Source organism: Colobus angolensis, unplaced genomic scaffold, assembly GCF_000951035.1.
Source record: "Colobus angolensis palliatus isolate OR3802 unplaced genomic scaffold, Cang.pa_1.0 Scaffold30, whole genome shotgun sequence".
NCBI classification, from domain to species: domain Eukaryota; kingdom Metazoa; phylum Chordata; class Mammalia; order Primates; family Cercopithecidae; genus Colobus; species Colobus angolensis.
Genome location: NW_012116266.1, coordinates 4,883,485 through 4,902,237, shown reverse-complemented (window position 1 = coordinate 4,902,237; position 18,753 = coordinate 4,883,485). Strand labels below are relative to the sequence as shown.

Genomic DNA, 18,753 nt, shown 5'->3' with positions numbered 1-18,753 from the left:
TTGTATTTTTAGTAGAGATGGGGTTTCACCATTCTGGCCAGGCTGGTCTCAAACTCTTGACCCTAGGTGATCCACCTGCCTCGGTCTCCCAAACTGCTGGGATTACAGGCATGAACTACCACGCCTGGCCCATCTCATTTTCTAAAGGACAGAAAGATGAAATGCTTTGTCTGGTGAGAGTGGAGCTAAACCCATTTTGGGGGTCCCTGTCCCTTGTGCTCTCTAGGATGTTCTGTATACTGCAAACATATTCAGCAATTTGATTATTTTAAGAATAAAAACAAACTGAAAAAGATCATCTTTAACATTAACATTTTTTGTTGTTGTTTCTGCGACAAGGTCTATGCTCTGTTGCCCAGTCTGGAGTACAGTGGCACGATCTAGGCTCACTGTAACCTCTGCCTTCTGGGTTCAAATGACTCTCATGCCTCAGCCTCCTCAGTAGCTGGAATTACAGGAGTGCACCACCACACCTGGCTAATTTTTGTATTTTTAGTAGAGACGGGGTTTTGCCATATTGGCCAGGCTGGTCTTGAACTCCTGGCCTCAAGTGATCTGCCCGCCTCCGCCTCCCAAAGTACTGGGATTACAGGCATAAGCCACCGTGCCTGGCTCACTGATAAATTTTAACAGGTTTCAAAGACAAACACCCTTTGTCTATGTAACTATTCCCTGGCAGTTTATTTCTAGGAACTGGAGATGTCATCTCAGGACTTGGATTGCACAAAGTGAATCACCATTGTGTTCTCAGACTCAGAAGCTCAGGCCAGCTGCATGGCCAGATGGCCCAGTGGCCCCACAGACCCTATCCTTCTGGCTTGAGAGAAAGAGAAGCAAAGCAGTGAGAGAGAGAGAGAAATTATGGCCAGTGGCTGCTGCAACTCCAGCTGTTGATCCTATTCCAGACATGAGCACAATGATGATCTGGCTGCCAAAAGAATAACACATATTCTAGCCAGGGAGAACTGCCAAGGATCTGATGATGGTTTGCTTCCATACATGTGTATTGTCTCGTGAGCATCCAGAAGATGGATGAAGCTCAGTTTAATTTTTTTCTTCAGTATTATTTGAAGAATATATTTTGTGATTTTGTTATGTCTTTGCTACTCCAAGTGTGATTTGTGTACCAGCGGCATTAGCGTCACTCACAGCAGGTTAGAAATGCAGAATCTTGGGACCCACTTCAAACCCAGTGACTCAGCTTCTGCATTTTAACAAGATCCCTGGGCAATTCGCATGCACCTTACAGTGGAGAGGCAGAGTGGAAAGCACACCATGACAGGGCATAGGACTGGGCCAATAGGATTGGATGGAAAACTCAGTGGTGGCCAGCATTGGGTGATGCCAAGAAGACCAGATTGAGATAGGAGACCTGGGTTCTAGACCCAATTCTACCACTTCCGTTTGTGTGACCCTGGGAAATCACCCCCCGTCTTGAAGCACTGATTTCCTCATCTTTAAAATGGGAAAAATATCTGACTTGCTTGTTGCAGGGCTGTGGTGAGGATCAAATGAGATTCTTCATCAGCAAAATGATCTGTGAGATATAATGCACTTTTCAAATGCAAGGGGCTGATAATTGTCATTGTTCAGATCTACCTAAAATGGAATTTGGGCTTTTTGACTTGTGAAATGAGTCATTGGACCATTCTAAGTTAACTACGAAGAATATGTACATGACATGCAAGAGCAGGAAACACCTCTGAGCCACTTTCCTTGGAGATGAGCGCAGGATTCTAATTTTACAAATGGATACAGGGAGGCCCTATTTATGAAGTTAGCAGTGGTTCCCCACCTGAGGTGTTCATTACAACTACCTGGGGAATCTTCTTAAAATTACCCTTGCTTAGGGGTGGGTACGGGGGCTCACACCTGTAATTCCAGCACTTTGAGAGTCTGAAGCAGAGGACTGCTTGAGCCCAGGAGTTCAAGACTAGCCTGGGCAAGAAAGTGAGACCTGTCTCTACAAAAAAATTAAACATTAGCTGGGTGTAGTGGTGCGCACCTGTAGTCCCAGCTACTCAGGAGTCTGAGGCAGGAGGATTGCTTGAGCCTGGGAGTTCGAGGGTGCAATGAGCTATAATTGCATCACTGCACTCTTGTCTGGGTGACAGAGTGAGACCCTGTCTCAAAACACACACACACACACACACCTGCAACAACAACACAAAAAACTGCTGCTTGGGTCCCAACAAGGACCAATTGAATTAGAATCACCAGTGCTGGGACTTAGACTTTATTTTTAAAAAACTCCCCAGGTGATTCTAATGTGCAGCCAGAGTTACCAATTGCAGATAAAGTGCTACACCAGAACAAGTTTTATGTACAATTGAACCCTTCTTGTCATTGCCAACTAGGATAAAACTAGGAAAGGGAAACACTTCTGTTTTCCCCCTTCATGTTTCAAGAATCCCTCTTAAAGTAATTCATTAGAATTTAGAGTTTGAACTTGGCAAGTGGTTTTTCTTTGACCTGTTGGTTCTGGCCGATGAACTTGGTGAATTTTAAAGCAAAAAATGAGCCGGTTGTAGTGACATGTGCCTGTAGTCCCAGCTACTTGGGAGGCTGAGGCAGGTGGATTGCTTGAGCCCAGGAGTTCGAGGCTACAGTGAGCTATAATTGTGCCACTGCACTACAGCCTGGGTGACAGAATGAGACTCTGTCTCTAAAAAAATGATAATAATAAAAGAAGATAATAATCTCATTATTATCTTCAGAGTACTAGGAACTCTGGGCACAAGGACTTCTTTAGGTATTCTATTATGATGTGATCTGGTGGAGTGGGGCATTACAGTTCCAGTTTCCTAGGCTTTACAAATGGGACCTATCAAAGAGGGATGCAGAGAATAAGGAATGAACACGTGGATTCAGGGGAAACCCAAGAAAAAAAATTTATTGGTTAGGGGAAGTCTGATGACAGTGAGCCAGGAAAGAAAACTCAGGTACTCAGGTGCTTCAAGGTGATTCAGAAAGAAAAAAAAAAAAAAAAAAAAAGAGAGAGAGAGAGAAAACAGAAAAAATAATAAAAAGACTTTTTATGTTTTTCTATCTTTTTTTTCTCTCTCCTCTCCCCTTTCTGAATGCTGAAGGAAAGTATTATGGCCACTGGAAAAAACAAACATTTTAACATACGCACCTGTACGTTTATTGCAGCACTATTTACAATAGTGAAGACTTGGAACCAACCCAGATGCCCCTCAATGATAGGCTGGATAAAGAAAATGTGGCACATATACACCATGGAATACTATGCCGCCATAAAAAAAGAATGAGTTCATGTCCTTTGCAGGGACATGGATGAAGTTGGAGTCCGTCATTGTCAGCAAACTAACACAGGAACAGAAAACCAAACACCGCATGTTCCCACTCATAAGTGGAAGCTGAACAATGAGAACACGTGGACACAGGGAGGGAAACATCACACACTGGTACCTGTCAGGGGGACAAGGGGAGGGAGAGCACCAGGACAAACACCTAATGCATGAGGGGCTTAAAACCTAGATGGGTTGATAGGTGCAGCAAACCACCATGGCACATGTATATCTATGTAACAAACCTGCACATTCTGCACATGTATCCCAGAACTTTCTGCACATGTATCCCAGAACTTAAAGTTAAAAAAAAAGAAATGACAAACATTCTGAAGTCAGAAGGACAGGCATACCTCCCAGCCAGGCTTCTAAATTGCTGTCACCCACTCTGCTTTATTTCTGTGAGTCCCACCTTCTTTTCTTATAAAAAGGATAGAAAGAAGATTAGTGTATCTGTCACTCAATATTGCTGTGAGGTTTCAGTATCTTTGGGCTCAGCAATTTAAAGAATTTTAAGCAGTTGTGGCATAAAAGATTTTTTTCCTCATACAGTATCTGTACAATCATGCCTCCAAATTCTGTAACATTTAATTCTTCTTGGAAAAAAAACCCAACCCCCCAAAACAAAAACCTTATTCTCTGAGGTTAAAATCTATAGTATATCTAGTTTCATGTAATAACCTGGCTTGGAAAACCATCAGCCAAGCTTCCTGATCTCCCTTTCCGTTATCTCCTTTCCTTAGGGCCTATGGCTTGTTCCTGGTGGTCCCTAGAGGCGTGTGCCAGTTATGGAGGTGGAGAGAAGGTACTCCAGAGGAAGGAGCTTGAGAGAGGAAGCCTGCTGAGCTGATCATAATTAAGTTCCTTGATGATGGCCTGGACAGTAAGCAGATATTGAACATTTTTAGAATTTTTGTCTCTTTCATTTGATTTATAGCCCATTTCCAAATATTTTGCTTTCAATCTTTCTACTCCTTACCCCAGTTCTGAAGGGGGTCAACAAAAAAGATGCCATTTTTGTGACCTTGAGAATCAGATCCTGGTTCCCCTTTCTTTAATCTGGCAGAAGATGAAGGGATAAATTCTCAGGTAGGATGGGGGTCATATGCACGCTGTAGGAAGGTTTCCAGGTAGTAGGAGGAGGATTGCCAGCCTAGATAGATGTAACCAGATTTGATCTACCAAGAATGATGGTGATTAACTGACTTTGATTTTTTAAAAAACAGGATATTGTTGCCCAGATATGTCACACCTGTGGTATTTTGGGGTATTCTCCCTGATATTGGTGCTGGCATGAGCCATAGAATCATATTCTCAAATAGTAGCTAAGCCTCCTTCCTGCCTCTGATTGGACTTTCAAGGCTCTGTAATCCAGTTGATGGCCTGAAAATGTACTAAATATGCAGCCAGGGCAATGAAATTGCAAAACGTGCTTTATGTAAAACTAATTATGTTTTGTCCCCTCAAAGGTCCAGAGAAAACGGTATTTAAGTCAATGAATAGAGCCATCATTTTCATGCGGACTCTCTTAATTTTTCTTTCTTTCTTTCTTTCTTTCTTTCTTTTTTTTAATTTCTTGAAATAGTGAGTTCCTTATCTGTCTTTCACTTCCCATTAGAAAGTGCTGACATTCTGATTTTCTGTAATCTTATTACTCTATGTGACTTCTATAGAGCTCCTTCTTATTTTTTCTTCCTGTTATTTTTATTTTGAACATTTACAGGGTGTTAGCTGTCAGTGACGATGAACCCCAACTATAGTCTTTAATCTTTTCACGGTGGGGCTCCAAAATCTTTGTAACTACCAACAAATAGCTCTGTGATTCGCCAAAATTCCAATTATAAGGAAGAGTAGCCCCCTCCACACTGTTTTTATTGTGGTCTTTTCTCTCCTTGCTCTACTACATTTGTGAGCATAAAGCTTTGGGGGAATGAAAAGTGGTTGCTTGTCACCAAAACTTGAGGACCCCTGCTTTCTAGAGAAACCTCAAGAGATAGTGCCATTCTCATAAACCTTTCTGTCTTTTCAAAATCCTCATTATAGTTTAAGAGTAAAAATGTCTAAGCTATATGTTACCTTTTTGTTATTTTTTCCATTTGATTCTAAAATATCAGGATTTACATTTCAAATGCTACTATCAATGAGGTTATCATATGTAGCTCTAATTTATCCGCCTTCTTGACCAACTCCAAAAGAACAGGTTCAGCAAGGAGGTCTTGATACCTCTTTTTCCCCAGCGTCACAACCTTCCCTAGCGGCTGGGCAAAGTGATTATCAAAGATAGCTGTGTCGGAGGCTGTGTGTGCAACTCTGCTTCTCTGATGTTACCGAGACCCAGGAATCTCATGATAACAATTTGTGATGGTTAGTTTTATGTGTCAGTTTGGGCCATAAGGTGCACAGATATTTGGTCAAACATTATTCTAAGTGTGTCTGTGAGGTTCTGGATGAGATTAACATTTAAATCAGTAGACTGAATAAAGCTGATGGCCCTCTCTAAACTTGGGTGGGCCTCAACCCATCAGTTAAAGGCCTGAATAGAACAAAAACACTGCCCTTTCAATGAGTCAAAGGGGACTCTTTCAATTCAAAGGCTGACTGTCTTCGAATTGGGGATAGGTTTTTGTTTTTGTTTCTGTTCTCCTGCTTCTGGATTCAAACTGAAACATCACCTCTTCCTGTGTCTTCAGCCTGCCGGTCTTCAGACGGAAATCACACCGTTGGCTCTCCTGATTCTCAGGCCTTTGGACTCTAAGATTAGAATTATACCATTGGCTTTCCTGGGTCTTCAGTTTGTCAACTGCAGATCTGGGAAATTTTCAGCCTCTATAAGTGCATGAGCCAATTCTGTATAATAAATCTGTCTCTCTCTTAATCCCTCTGTCTCGGTTCTGTTTCCCCAAAGAACCCTGACTAATACATGGATATAATGATTTTACACTTGAACATCACAAAATCTCTTGATGTTGAAAGGGAGATCTTGATTTCCATGTTTTCATAATAAGCACTTTGGGAGACCATGAATCTTCAGCTATAGATCTTTTTGGATCATGTGGTCTAGCGTATAGACTTGAACCTGAGACCCAGTTTCTAATCCCATTTCTGTTACCAGGTGGCTGTGTGATTAGGGACAAATAACTTCCCCTTTCTGTGCTCCATTTTCTCATCCCTATGAGAAGGATCACAGTGGATTATCCCCAGTGGTTTTTTGCACTTCTAAAATCCTAGAGATTTAAATTTTTTAAGTAAGAATGAGATCATGTCCTTTGCAGGGACGTGGATGGAGCTGGAAGCCATTATCCTCAGCAAACTAACACAGGAACTGAAAACCAAACGCTGCATGTTCTCACTTATAAGTGGGAGCTGAACAATGAGAACACATGGACACATGGAGAGGAACAACACACACTGGGGTCTGTTGGTGGGGCAGGTAAGGGAGAGCATCAGGAGAAATAGCTAATGCATGTGGACCTTAATAGCTAGGTGATGGGTTGACAGGTGCAGCAAACCACCATGGCACACAACACTACCTCTTCTTACCTTCTCCATTTCTCTAAGATATAGGAGGTAGGTCTACTTTGCCAAATCGAAACATTGGCAATGATCTGTCAAGTATAAGCTCGAGGATACCTTTTCTGAGAATCTAGGTTCCCAGAGGGGAAATATTTTTTTCTCCTGAGCATTCTGCTTTATCTATTCACAGACAGATTTTCAGCTAATAGCTCTTCTTTTTACCCAGGAGATCTGAGCAGAATATTTTCAGAACATAGACATAGACATACTTTCTTGGGTACAGACTTAAATACACAAATAAGCACACGGACACATAGACGGAGAGACACCTACACCAAGCTGCTCACTCAGAGACCCCTCAGAATCCAAGAGATTAAACTTGTGCATGCTATTAGCATGGCTTTTAAAGGGAAGAGCTTGTTGCAGTCCCTGGGCTCAGTTTTGGGTAAGCACAGGTTGTACTGGGACTAACTGAGCCTGCATTTAACTGATAATACTTCTAATTAGACACACGTGCTCTTTTCTGAGTGCCCTAGTATCTCACTGAGTATAATTGGTGGTTAACTACACCCAGAAACAAAGCAGACCCTGTAAATGCCCTTTAAAAGTGCTCGTCTTTGAGGATTGTTTATGATTCTAAAAGAATCTGTATTGAGGATTAGAATTCACAGACGTGAAGAACTGAATACTAATAAGCACTCATTTTCTTCAAGCCTGTTATTGACTTTGGCATATCTTTTCATATTCTGCAGTGCTATAAATTCTTCAAACCAACACAGAACATCGTCATCACCCTCTCTGCATAGCTGGCAAGAGCAGTGAGAGTGATACACAGCTTGTCTGTGCCCCCAGGAATTCAGAGTTGAAATTTATGCTGCATATGTTCAATATGCCAAGCAAGGATATGGGTTTTCCTTGCCCTCTAGTAAAACTTTCAAAGGGGAAAGTAAATATTAAGCACTTTAAAGAGATTAGTTAGGAAGCAAAACAGATTCTAGTTACATATTCATTCATTCCACAATTAGCTCACTTGCTGCACCTGTCTGTGGCAGGCCCAGTTCTAGGCACTGAAGATACAAACTATCTCTGGGAAGAAGCAGACAAGGATCCCTGTCCTCAGAGGGTTTACACTGTAGTAGGTGGAACATAAAGTTTTGGAGTTGCGCAGTCTGTATGAAATTTAAAGATATGAGACTATATATGATCACCAAGGAAGTGAATGCAGATAGGAAAGAGAGTTCTAGGAGCTGAGAAGCACTCTGTGCAGAAGCAGAGATGAGGAAGAGGCTAAAAAGGAACAGTTAGTGAGGATGGAGGGAGTCCAGGAAAGCAAGGTGCTCTGCAAACAAAATTAAGTGTTTCAAAGAGGAGAGAATACACATGTGTCCACGCTGACAGTTCAAATATAAACTGGGTTGAGAGTTAATGATTGAATTTCATAATTTGGAGGTCACTGTTGATCCTGACAAGAGTAATTTTGGTGGAGGGCTGTGAAGAAGAGACTTGACTAAAGTATGTTCAAGAAAGATTGAGAAGAGAAAAATAAATTACAGAAAAAGGATATTAATTATCTAATGTTTTTGCTCATTTGTTTTACAATACAAAATTGTGACTATAGTTGAAAGCTACAGCCTCTTATTTAAAAAATATTAGGCTTCAACAGTATCTCCAGGTTTTATTTTTTTAACCTGCAATTTTAGACAGAGGTTGTGTTAGTTATGATGCTATTAATAATTTTGCTGCTGTAACAAAGGCCAAATTATCAGTCAACAAGATGGAAATTTATTTCTCTCTTACTTAGTGACTACTTGAGTGAAAGGATTGAAGGAGACCAGTGAAGTTGGGGGTTTGGATCCTTTTTGCTCTGCCATGCTCAACATGTGGCTTCCATCTTGTGATCTAAGATGGCTGCTCTAACTTCCACTATGACTTCCACATTCTCACAAGCAGGGACTGGGAAGAGGGAAGAGCAAATTCCTGTCTTTTAAGGACATGACCTGAAAGTTGCACATCATGTTTTCCCACTTCCTACTGGCCAGAACCTACTCACACCTATCTGCAAGGGTGACTGAGAAATGTAGTCTTTGACTGAATAGTTATGTGTCCAGCTAAGTCTTTCTGTTACTAAAGAAGAAAAAGAGAGGAGATAATGGAGAAGCAGTTCACAATTTCTGTCACAAAGTTTCATTGAGAACAACTAAACTGTGACTATGAAATAAAAATGTTATACATTTTTATAATTATGCTTTACTCCAAGGATAATTATATTAAACAAATAATGAATAATCTACAGTGAGGTTTTTAAATTGAACTTCAGTTTTCCCCATTAGGAATTAGCTTTCGGGCCATACTGGTCGTTTTCTGTGTTACTATGGTCATTTCCTTGTGTCTAGCTTATATCTTGTATCTAACAATTGAGTAAAAGTCTTATTGCCTGCAAATGCATTTGTTTACAATATAGCCTACAAAATGCCTGGTGCAGTTACTTTTTAAACAAGACACAACTTCTCTTGATTTTTCTGACTCATTTTGAGAGCTTTCTGTTGTTTATTCACTGTTTTGTGCTGTGGTTTCTCCCCAAAGAACACTTTCTAACTCATTCTATTAGGCCAGTATTACCCTACACCAAAAGCAGACAAAAATATCACAAGAAAAGAAAACTATAAGTCAATATCCCCTGTGAATATAGGTGCAAAAATCTTCAGTAAAATACTAAACTAAATCCAGCAGCATATAAGAAGGATTATACACATTAAGAAGGATTATACAGCACCAAATGAGATTTATGCCAGGAATGCAAGGTTGGTTCAATGTACAAAAGTCAATCAATGTAATGCACCATATTAATAAAATAAAAGATCATCTCAATAGGTGCAGAAAAAAATATTTGATAAAATTTAACATTTTTCATTATAAAAAACACTCAACAAACTAGGAATAGAATGGAACTTTCTCAATATGATGAAGGTCATATATAAAAAACTTATAGCTAATAATCGTGAAAGTATAAAAGCTTTTCCTCTAAGAACAGGAACAATACAAGGATATCTCTTTTTGCCATTTCTAATCAACATTGTACTGAAGGTTTTAGCCAGGGCAAGAAAAAGAAATAAAGGCATCCAGATTAGAAAGGAAGAAATAAAACTTTCTATTTGCAGAGGACATGATAGTATATACAGAGAACCCAAAAGAATCCACACACATTGGGGGGGCAGAGGTGGGGTGGATCATGAGGTCAGGAGTTCAAGACCAGCCTGGCCGACATGGTGAAAACCCATCTCTACTAAAAAAATACAAAAATTAGCTGGATGTGGTGGCAGATGCCTGTAATCCCAGCTACTCAGGAGGCTGAGGTTGCAGAAAGCAAAGATCGTGCCATTGCTCTCCAGCCTAGGAGACAAGAGCAAGACTCTGTCTTACAAAAAAAAAAAAAGAATCCACACACAAAACTGTTAGCACTAACAGATGAGTTTTGCAAGGTTGCAGGATACAAGATCAATATACAAAAATCAGTTGTATCTACTCAAAGCTTGGTGAAGGTTGGTAGTTTGACTTTCTGATGGGAGTTTAAATGAAGAAGAGCCTGCCCACTGTGCAGAGCTACACATGCCAGAATGTTTCCTGCATAGCATTATGAAACTATCTTCTGCTTGTAACACCTTGGGCTTTTCTGTTTCATTTCATGCTTGTAATGCAGTAGCCTAGGGGCATTTAAATGCCAGACTCTGGAGGAGAAGTGCTTTTCTTTGACAGTGTTTCATTCATCTGTAGTAAAAGGAGAAAAACATTTTCATGTAGTGATGAAAGTGGATGTAGTGCCCTTTTAATTCAATGTAAAGAACTATCATTCTTTTGAGAATAGATTCATCCTACTTTTTGATATTAAACGTGTTCCTTCCTTCTATAAATTTATCATGGTAGTTTATATTAAGATCTCTGTTATTTTTAAAACTTTACTTATTTTAATGCCATTACTTGGTAAAGTGAAAAGCTAACAAAGCTTTCTACTGATGGATTTATTTATTTTTGAAAGTTTACTTTGTGAAATTCAAGAGTCTAGGAAGTGCAAGTAGAAGCTATGTTAGCTGTGTTTACTACACCTTTAGGGCTCTGCAGAGTCACCTTACCTATATCTTTACTACTTCCTAGTCTTATCTTCCTTTTTCTCTTTTTCTTTTCAGCTTGTGTCCTTAACTCTTTTATTTGTTATGAACTAGAAAAATGTTGTGGTGGGGAAGAACTAGAAAATAGTTTGCATGATTTGGATTGCTTTACTTGGAGCCCTAATATCATTCCCCAAAAATTGAGAGGTCATAATGTGAAGAGCATGAACCATAAATACTTTTAGTGGTCAAAATAGAAAGAATTGGGTTATAGCTGCTGAGCATTTGGTTGAACAACAATAAAGAATTCATAAAATGGAGCAGTTATTAACCTTGGAACAGTCTACCCAGATCCAGCTTGGAGTTTCCATCCCCATACAATGCTGGCCATGTCAACGCACATCTGCCCAAGTTTTGAGGCTGGACCTGGTAACCTTTGTGTAGTCATTCCAGCTATCTGATTACAAAACATTTTGATGACCTACTCACAAGTCTCATGTGATTTTTGCATCACTGTGTGTGTGCTCTTAAATGTTCCAAGTTATCAAGTAAGGTCTATAAATCAGTACTGACCCATAGGCCTGAAAAATGTGCTTCAACCAACAAAAATGTGACAAGAAAGAACAAGGCTCATAGTTTAAACAACTTCATTTAAACAATTATTTTATTTTATTTTACCATTCCTTCTATGTGCCACTTTAAAATATTATTCCTGGCTGGGAGTGGGGGCTCATGCCTGTAATCCCAGCACTTTGGGAGGCTGAGGTGGGGAGATCACAAGGTCAGGAGATTGAGACCATCCTGGCTAACATGGTGAAATCCCATCTCTACTAAAAATACAAAAAATTAGCTGGGTGTGGTGGCAGGCACCTGTAGTCCCAGCTACTCTGGAGGCTGAGGCAGGAGAATTGCTTGAACCTGGGAGGCAGAGGTTGCAGTGAGCTGAGATTGCGCCACTGCACTCCAGCCTGGGAGACAGTGTGAGACTCTGTCTCAAAAAAAAAAAAAAAAAAAAAAAAAAAATTATTCCTAATAAACTGTATTTTTTAGAGCAGTTTTATGTTCACAGAAAAATGGAGTGGGAAGTACAGAGAGTTTCCATATTCCCCTTGTTCCTATGCATACAATCTCCTACCCACAATCCACATCTCCCACCAGAGGGGTACATTTGTTACCAATGATGAACCTACATTGATATATCATTAACTCCCAAAGTTCATAGTTTATATTAAGGTAATTCACTTTTGGTGTTATATATTCTATGAGTTTGGACAAGTGTTTATTTTCAATGCTCTGTTGACTTCACTTACTTTATGATTATCTTGTTCATAATGATAAAAGCTGGTAAACATTCATCAGGCAAGCCAATAAAAGTTTTATAGAGTCTGAAGTCTTCTTTTTTTCTCTTGTTCACAAATCATCCTTTGCCCGATTAACTCTGTTAAGTTTAATTTGTCAAAGTTCTTCTTTTAACAGGAGCAAAGATAATCTAACAAATCAAAGATGGTCTTCTCAATAAATAGTGCTGGAAAGACTGGGCATCCACATGCAAAAAACAAGAACCAAAAACCAAAAACTGAAGCCAGGCACAGGTCTCCCCCATCACAAAAATTAACTTCAAATGGATAATAGACCTAAATGCAAAACACAAACTATAAAACTCTTAGAAGATAACATTGGGGAAAATTTAGACGACCTTGGGTATGACTATGGCTGTTTAGATATAACACCAAAGGCACAATCTGTGAAAGAAATAATTGAAAAGCTGAACTTCATTAAAATTCAAAACTTATCTGTGGGGAAAAAAATGTTACGAACATGAGAAGACAAGCCACAGACTGGGAAAAATACTGACAAAAGACACATGTGATAAAGGACTGCTATCCAAAAGAGCTCTTAAAATTTGACAGTGAGAAAATGGCCCAGTTAAAATTGTATGAAATACTTGAACAGTATCTCACAAAAGACCGTACGTACATGGATGGTAAGTAAGCATGTGAAAAGATATTTAACATTATCTGCTGTTAGGAAGCAGCAAATTAAAACAACAATGAGGTACCATGACATCCCTATTAAAATGGCCAAAATCCAAAACATTGCTAACACCAAATGCTGTGAGAATGTAGAACACCAGGAATTCTCATTCATTGCTGGTAGGAATGCAAAATGCGTACAGCCACTTTGGAAGACATTTTGGAGGCTTCTTACAAAACTACACACACTTTCACCATATGATCCAGCAATCATGCTCCTTAGTATTTACCAAATGAATTGAAAACTTACGTTCACACAAAAACATGCACATGAATGTTTATAGCAGCTTACTTCATAATTGCCAAAATTCGGAAGCAACCAGATTTTCTTTACGTGAATGGATAAATAAACTATAGTACATCCAGACAATGAAATGTTTTTATTTTTTTGCTCTTGTTGGGAAACAGACAGTAGAATATTATTCAGGGCTAACAATACATGAGCTATCAAGCTATGAAAAGACATGGTGGAAAAGTTAATGCATATGACTAAATGGAAGAAGACAATCTGAAAAGTCTACCTACTGTGTGCTTCCAACTACGTGACATCCTGGAAAAGGCAAAATTATAGAGACAGTAAAAAGATGAGTAGTCTTCAGGGGTTGGAGGAGGGGGAGATGAATAGGGAGAGCATAGATCATTTTTAGGGCAGTTAAACTATTCTGCATAAAACTGCAGTGGTAGAGATATGTCATTATACACTTGTCCCAACCCATCGAATGTAAACGAAGTGAACCCTAATGTAAACCATGAACTCTGAGTGATAATGATGTGTCAAATAAAGGTGGATTGATTGTAACAAATGTACCACTTTGGTGGGGAATCTTGATAGTAGGGTAGGTTGTGTATGTGTGGGGACAGGGGTATTTGGCCACTGTCTGTACTTTTCACTCAGTATTACTGTGAACCTAAAACTGCTCTAAAAATAAAATTTATTATTAATAAAAAGCAAATACACAGAAACATTTAGGAAAGTAAGAAGATCTTAATGGCTATTCACACTTTCTTGTGCAAAAGTTTGGACGGGTCGTTTTTTCTTTACCTAGAGGGAAAATAGCTTTGATTACGGGTAGAAAAAAGAGGAATATGGTAATTTTAATGTTTGGGGGAATGTAATAGCACTAAACTTGGGGAGGTAGAAACTAGTAGGTGGTAGATAGTAAGGAAGGTAAAACGGTACCAATAATTTTTGCCAGTTTAAAAATGATATCCAAGTGTACTGGTTAATTTTACGTGTCTACTTGACGGGGTTAAGGGATGGCCAGATATTTGGTAAACCATTATTTCTAGGTGTTTCTGTAGGATGTTTTCAGAAGAGATTAGTATTTGGATTGGTAGACTGAATAGGAAAGGTCACCCTCACCAGTGCAGGTAGGTGTCATTCAATCCACTGAGGGCAGGAGGAGAACAAGGAAAGGCAAATTTGCTCTCTCTGAGCTGGGGCATCTATGTTCTTCTGCCCTTAGACATCAGTGCTCCTGGTTCTTCAGTCTTTGTGTACTTAGACTGGGGCTTATACCATTGGTTCCCCTGGCCCTCAGGCCTCCAGGTTTGAACTGGAAATATACCTTCAGCTCTCCTGGTTTTCCAGCTTGCAGATGGCATACTGAGATTTTGCAGCCTTCATAATTGTGTGAGCCAATTCCTATTATAAATCTCCTTTTGTATATCTACGTATATCCTATTGGTTTTGTTTCTCCATGGAACCCTAACTGACACACCCAAGGTTGGTCCTATGTTGGATGAAAGCAGCGCTGTGTTGACATATGTAAGTGTGTGTATAGATATGTTTTTAATAACATTATTATTCGCATGGGTAATTTTGTGTCTTTCTTTCTAAAGTTTTCACCTCATACTTCCTTTTCTTGTATTGTATGAACCAGAACTTCTACAGTAATGTTGAATAACAGAGAATCATAGTTGGATTCCTAGCCTTGTTCCTGATTTTAAGGTGATCATGCCCAGAGTTTTAATGTTAAATATAATGCTTACTTTTGATTTCTGTTAATAATCCAGGATTAGAACAACACACCCATAACAATAAAGTATACTAAGAACTTTTAGTAGAAATGGCTATTGAATTTCATCAAATGTTTATTAATTAGTCAAAATTAATTTATTTCTATTTATTATAACTTTTGCATAAATTTCATAACTTTTTATATGTACATATACTTACACACATGCATAGTTTTCACAGATGCATAAATGTGTGATGTATGTACTTTTTACTTCTTTACCCCACCTTCTCCCATATCCCTGATTAACAGCCTTAGATGTATCCTTCTGTACCTTTCTGATAATAATGTATTTCTTTATATATGTATATTGTATGCACATTTTTTGCATTTTGCTTTTCTCCTTTAACAATATTTCATGGAAATACCTCCAAGTTAAACAGATGTTACATTTTAGTCCCACTCTGCTATTTATGAACTGCATGTCCTTGGGTAGGTTAAGTAACTTCTAGTACAAGTTTCTCTACTTAAACATGAGGACAACTGTTCCTTTCTCCCGGGACTACTGTGAGAACCAAATGATATCATATATATAAAGCACTAAACATGGAACCTGGCAAATCGTAGGCTCTAAGCAAGTGTTGCCCAATCTCATGTCCAGTACAGGGAGGGCGAACCTTTGTCCTTTCCCCTTTGGCAGTTATGGCCTCTGGGCTGAAGATTTGTAACTCTGTAAATGCCTGAGCACCTGTGGAGGGTCTGGGAGGATCCCCTGGGTGTTGGTTTGGTTCAGAGCAACAGTTTTGGAGCCCCATGACCCGGTTTTTAAACCATGCGTCATCACTTCCTAGCATGGACAACTTCCTAAACCTCTCTGTGCTTCCGCTTCCTCATCTGTAAAATGGGAGTAAGGGTACCTGTCTGTTACTCCTATTGTGGGTGTAATGAAATGATGCATGTGACACACTTGGTGCAGTGCCTGATACACTGAAAGCCCTCAGTGAGTATAAGTGAGTGAAGTGACAGGGCACAAGTTTTGAAATCAATTGACTGAGTGCCACCATTTGCTGGCTGTTGGACTTTGAGCAAGTTATTATTGCCATCAAAAGTAATTGCAAAAACTGCAACTACTTTTGCACCAACATCCCACAAGCTGACTAGATCCCAGTCTTCATGGGTGAAATGGGGCTAATCTCCACTTTCAAGCACTCCTTTGAGAGTGAATGAGGGTGGTGCTCAGAGCAGGCTGCTTCCCTGCCAGGGTTATAGTCCAGCCAATGGACTGAATGTGCTTGGCTGTCCTAGGACTGTACCCAGCCTTCATAATTCTCTCGATTCCAAACATGGGCCTGCTAACAAACGTTTAGAACCCAAGTTCACTGTGAATTGGAACATGCCTGCATCTTGTCTGTCCATTCTCTTCAAGTTCTGGGGTCGGTCATGCTTTGCTGTCAACAGCCATTGCCACCTCATTTTGTTTCTTTCCTGTAAAGGGGAATGCATATTTTATTTAAAAGTTACTCATCTTGCTCCCTGGGGCATGGATCTATTGCTAGTTCAGTAGGCTTTGTAGGATGACTGTGATGTGTGTTTACAGTTAGAGGAAGTGGGAATAGGACCAAGATGAGATGATGTATATCAATTCCAGCTGACTTTCTTGCCCTCTCCAGGATATTGCAATCCTCCAAGGACATCGGTTTCCTTTTCAAATCTCTGCATGGAAACTCTCTCACTTCCTTCCTTCTAAAGCAAAGCTACACACACACATGCACGTTAAAAAATAAAAATGCAGCTTTCCAGGCAGGCGTCTCCTTCAATGCAAACACAAAATTCTCTCAAGAGAACAATTCATGGGGTAGACATCATCACATCAGACAATTTGTCCATCTCTTCTTGCTGAGACTTACTTGCTACTGTTGGCAATACAGTAATTTACTACGTTTGCTCTGAGCCTGTGCATAAAACTGTTAAAAAAAAGAATTAAAAAAAACCTTGTCCCTTACAGTGCATTGCACGCATGCCTATGGGACCAGTTCATGATTTATTTTTATTTTTTCAGAAAAGAAGCAAAAGCATTTGTACAGCTGTGGGTTTGGGGAATTAAGTATGATTAAGCAGTACCCTCTGCTGGCATGTTTGGGAACTGTAGAAAGTTCTGAGGCGAAGGAATCGGGATTTCAGAGCAGGAAACCTTTAGAAATAATTGGTTTCTTTTCTTTGTAATCCATAATAATATGAGATGTCTCACTCCTACCTTATTCAAGGATGTTTAGTTTCATGGAACATTTCTCCATATTTCAATAAATTGTAATCATCCCATTACTTTTTAAAAACAATTTTGGCAACCCAAGTAACAAAATAAACGACTGCATTTCTGTGCATGGTCTCCGGAGTCATTGGAATATTCCATCTGGGGCATTTAGGTGGCACAATTCCAGGAAGTGGTGCCCAGTTCTACTCTTTTATTGAAGAAGATTCTGTCATTCATCGACTGGAGTGAGTATCGATTAACAGAACTGGTTCTGCGTTCAACCACAGGCAGTTTTTCCAGGCTATGGATACTAAGCATTTGTAGTACATGTGAAAGGAATTAAGTTGGCTAACTTCAAGGAGGTCAAATGCTGTGTTTTCTCTATCAGATATTCTGAGTAATTAAGTGTTATCTTATATCCCTTACATAAATGACCGGGCTTCCCATACCTGGAACCTAACCAATTTTGTAATTTGTACTAAGGTGATATTGTTTTCTTCCTTTGGTGTCTGAAAAGGCACATCGGGGTCATTATCAATTTCTTTTTTTTTTTTTTTTTTCCTGCCTCAGGTTTATTTGTACAAACAGCACAGGAGGACCCTAGCCCCATGCAGATGGCAGCCCAGAGGTGGGGGTGGGGGGTCGCACCAGTCCTTCTGTCCTCACGTTGGCACACAGAGATACCTACTCCGTAGCCTTTGTAGTGGCCTGGGCACCTTTGGGAGCCTGAGCTGGAATTGAAGCTGGAGCTGCAGCCTGAGCCTTGGTTTGATCCTTGGCCTTGGCCTTTGGCCGGCACAGCCGGAGCCCCTTGGCAATGCGAGCACGAGCACGCTTCCCAAGCTTGGGGTGGGCAATGTAGGCAAGTCGATCAAGCTTGCGGCTGACACCCTTTGGGATCTTGGGCTTAACCTCCTTGGGCTTTACAAGGGCCTTGACAGCCTCGGCACGTGCACTCATGGCCTTGGCATTGTTGGCCTGCATCTTCTTTAGGCCCTTCTTGTTGTGCTTCTTGGCAAAGCGCATGTTCCTCAGGAACTTGGGGTCCACCCCCTTAAGAGATTCGTATCTTTGTGATCGGGGTTTCTTGATACCATTTCTGTGCCATTTTCGGGACTGGTTGTGTGTGGTGTGGTTCTTGGACTTGGCCATGTCTGCACCTTTAGCCGCGGCTCCATTATCAATTTCTTTAGGAAAACTGATAATGTTTTTCTGTAATGGGCCAAAGTGTTGCTGATTGATGGAATCCCCAGAGCAGAGCACTGATTTTTCAAAATTAGTAAACATTAAAAACACTTATGCAGTTGGGACAATTGGAGAGCACGTGCATATAATGGAAAACTAGGGAGTCAAATAAATGGATTTCAGCCTCTGCCACTTGCTACTTTTTAAGCCTTAGATTTCTTATCGGTGAAATGGAACTGCTATGAGGATTAAATGACATGATGTATGTTAAATTCTTAGTACAGTGTATAGAAGCTTACTTAATAAACATCAGTTCTCCCCCTCTGTGTAATGCAGGAAAAGAGAGAAAAGTTGAAACAGAGAGTTTACAGTTGACAAAGCTCGAGTTGTGGAATTTGA

General features: G+C 39.9%; 1 protein-coding gene across 1 annotated transcript; it reads right to left on the bottom strand.

The window, feature by feature from the left end:
- Positions 1-17,711: 17,711 nt before the first annotated feature.
- LOC105517380 (60S ribosomal protein L29) lies at positions 17,712-18,339 on the bottom strand. The gene has a single exon (XM_011949899.1). The coding sequence runs from the start codon at positions 18,319-18,321 to the stop codon at positions 17,854-17,856; it is 468 nt and encodes a 155-aa protein (XP_011805289.1). The 5' UTR covers positions 18,322-18,339; the 3' UTR covers positions 17,712-17,853.
- Between the last annotated feature and the right edge of the window lie 414 nt (positions 18,340-18,753).

Bases quoted from the DNA above. Each gene is read 5' to 3' on its own strand.
- LOC105517380 (XM_011949899.1), bottom strand. From the start codon at position 18,321: ATGGCCAAGTCCAAGAACCACACCACACACAACCAGTCCCGAAAATGG.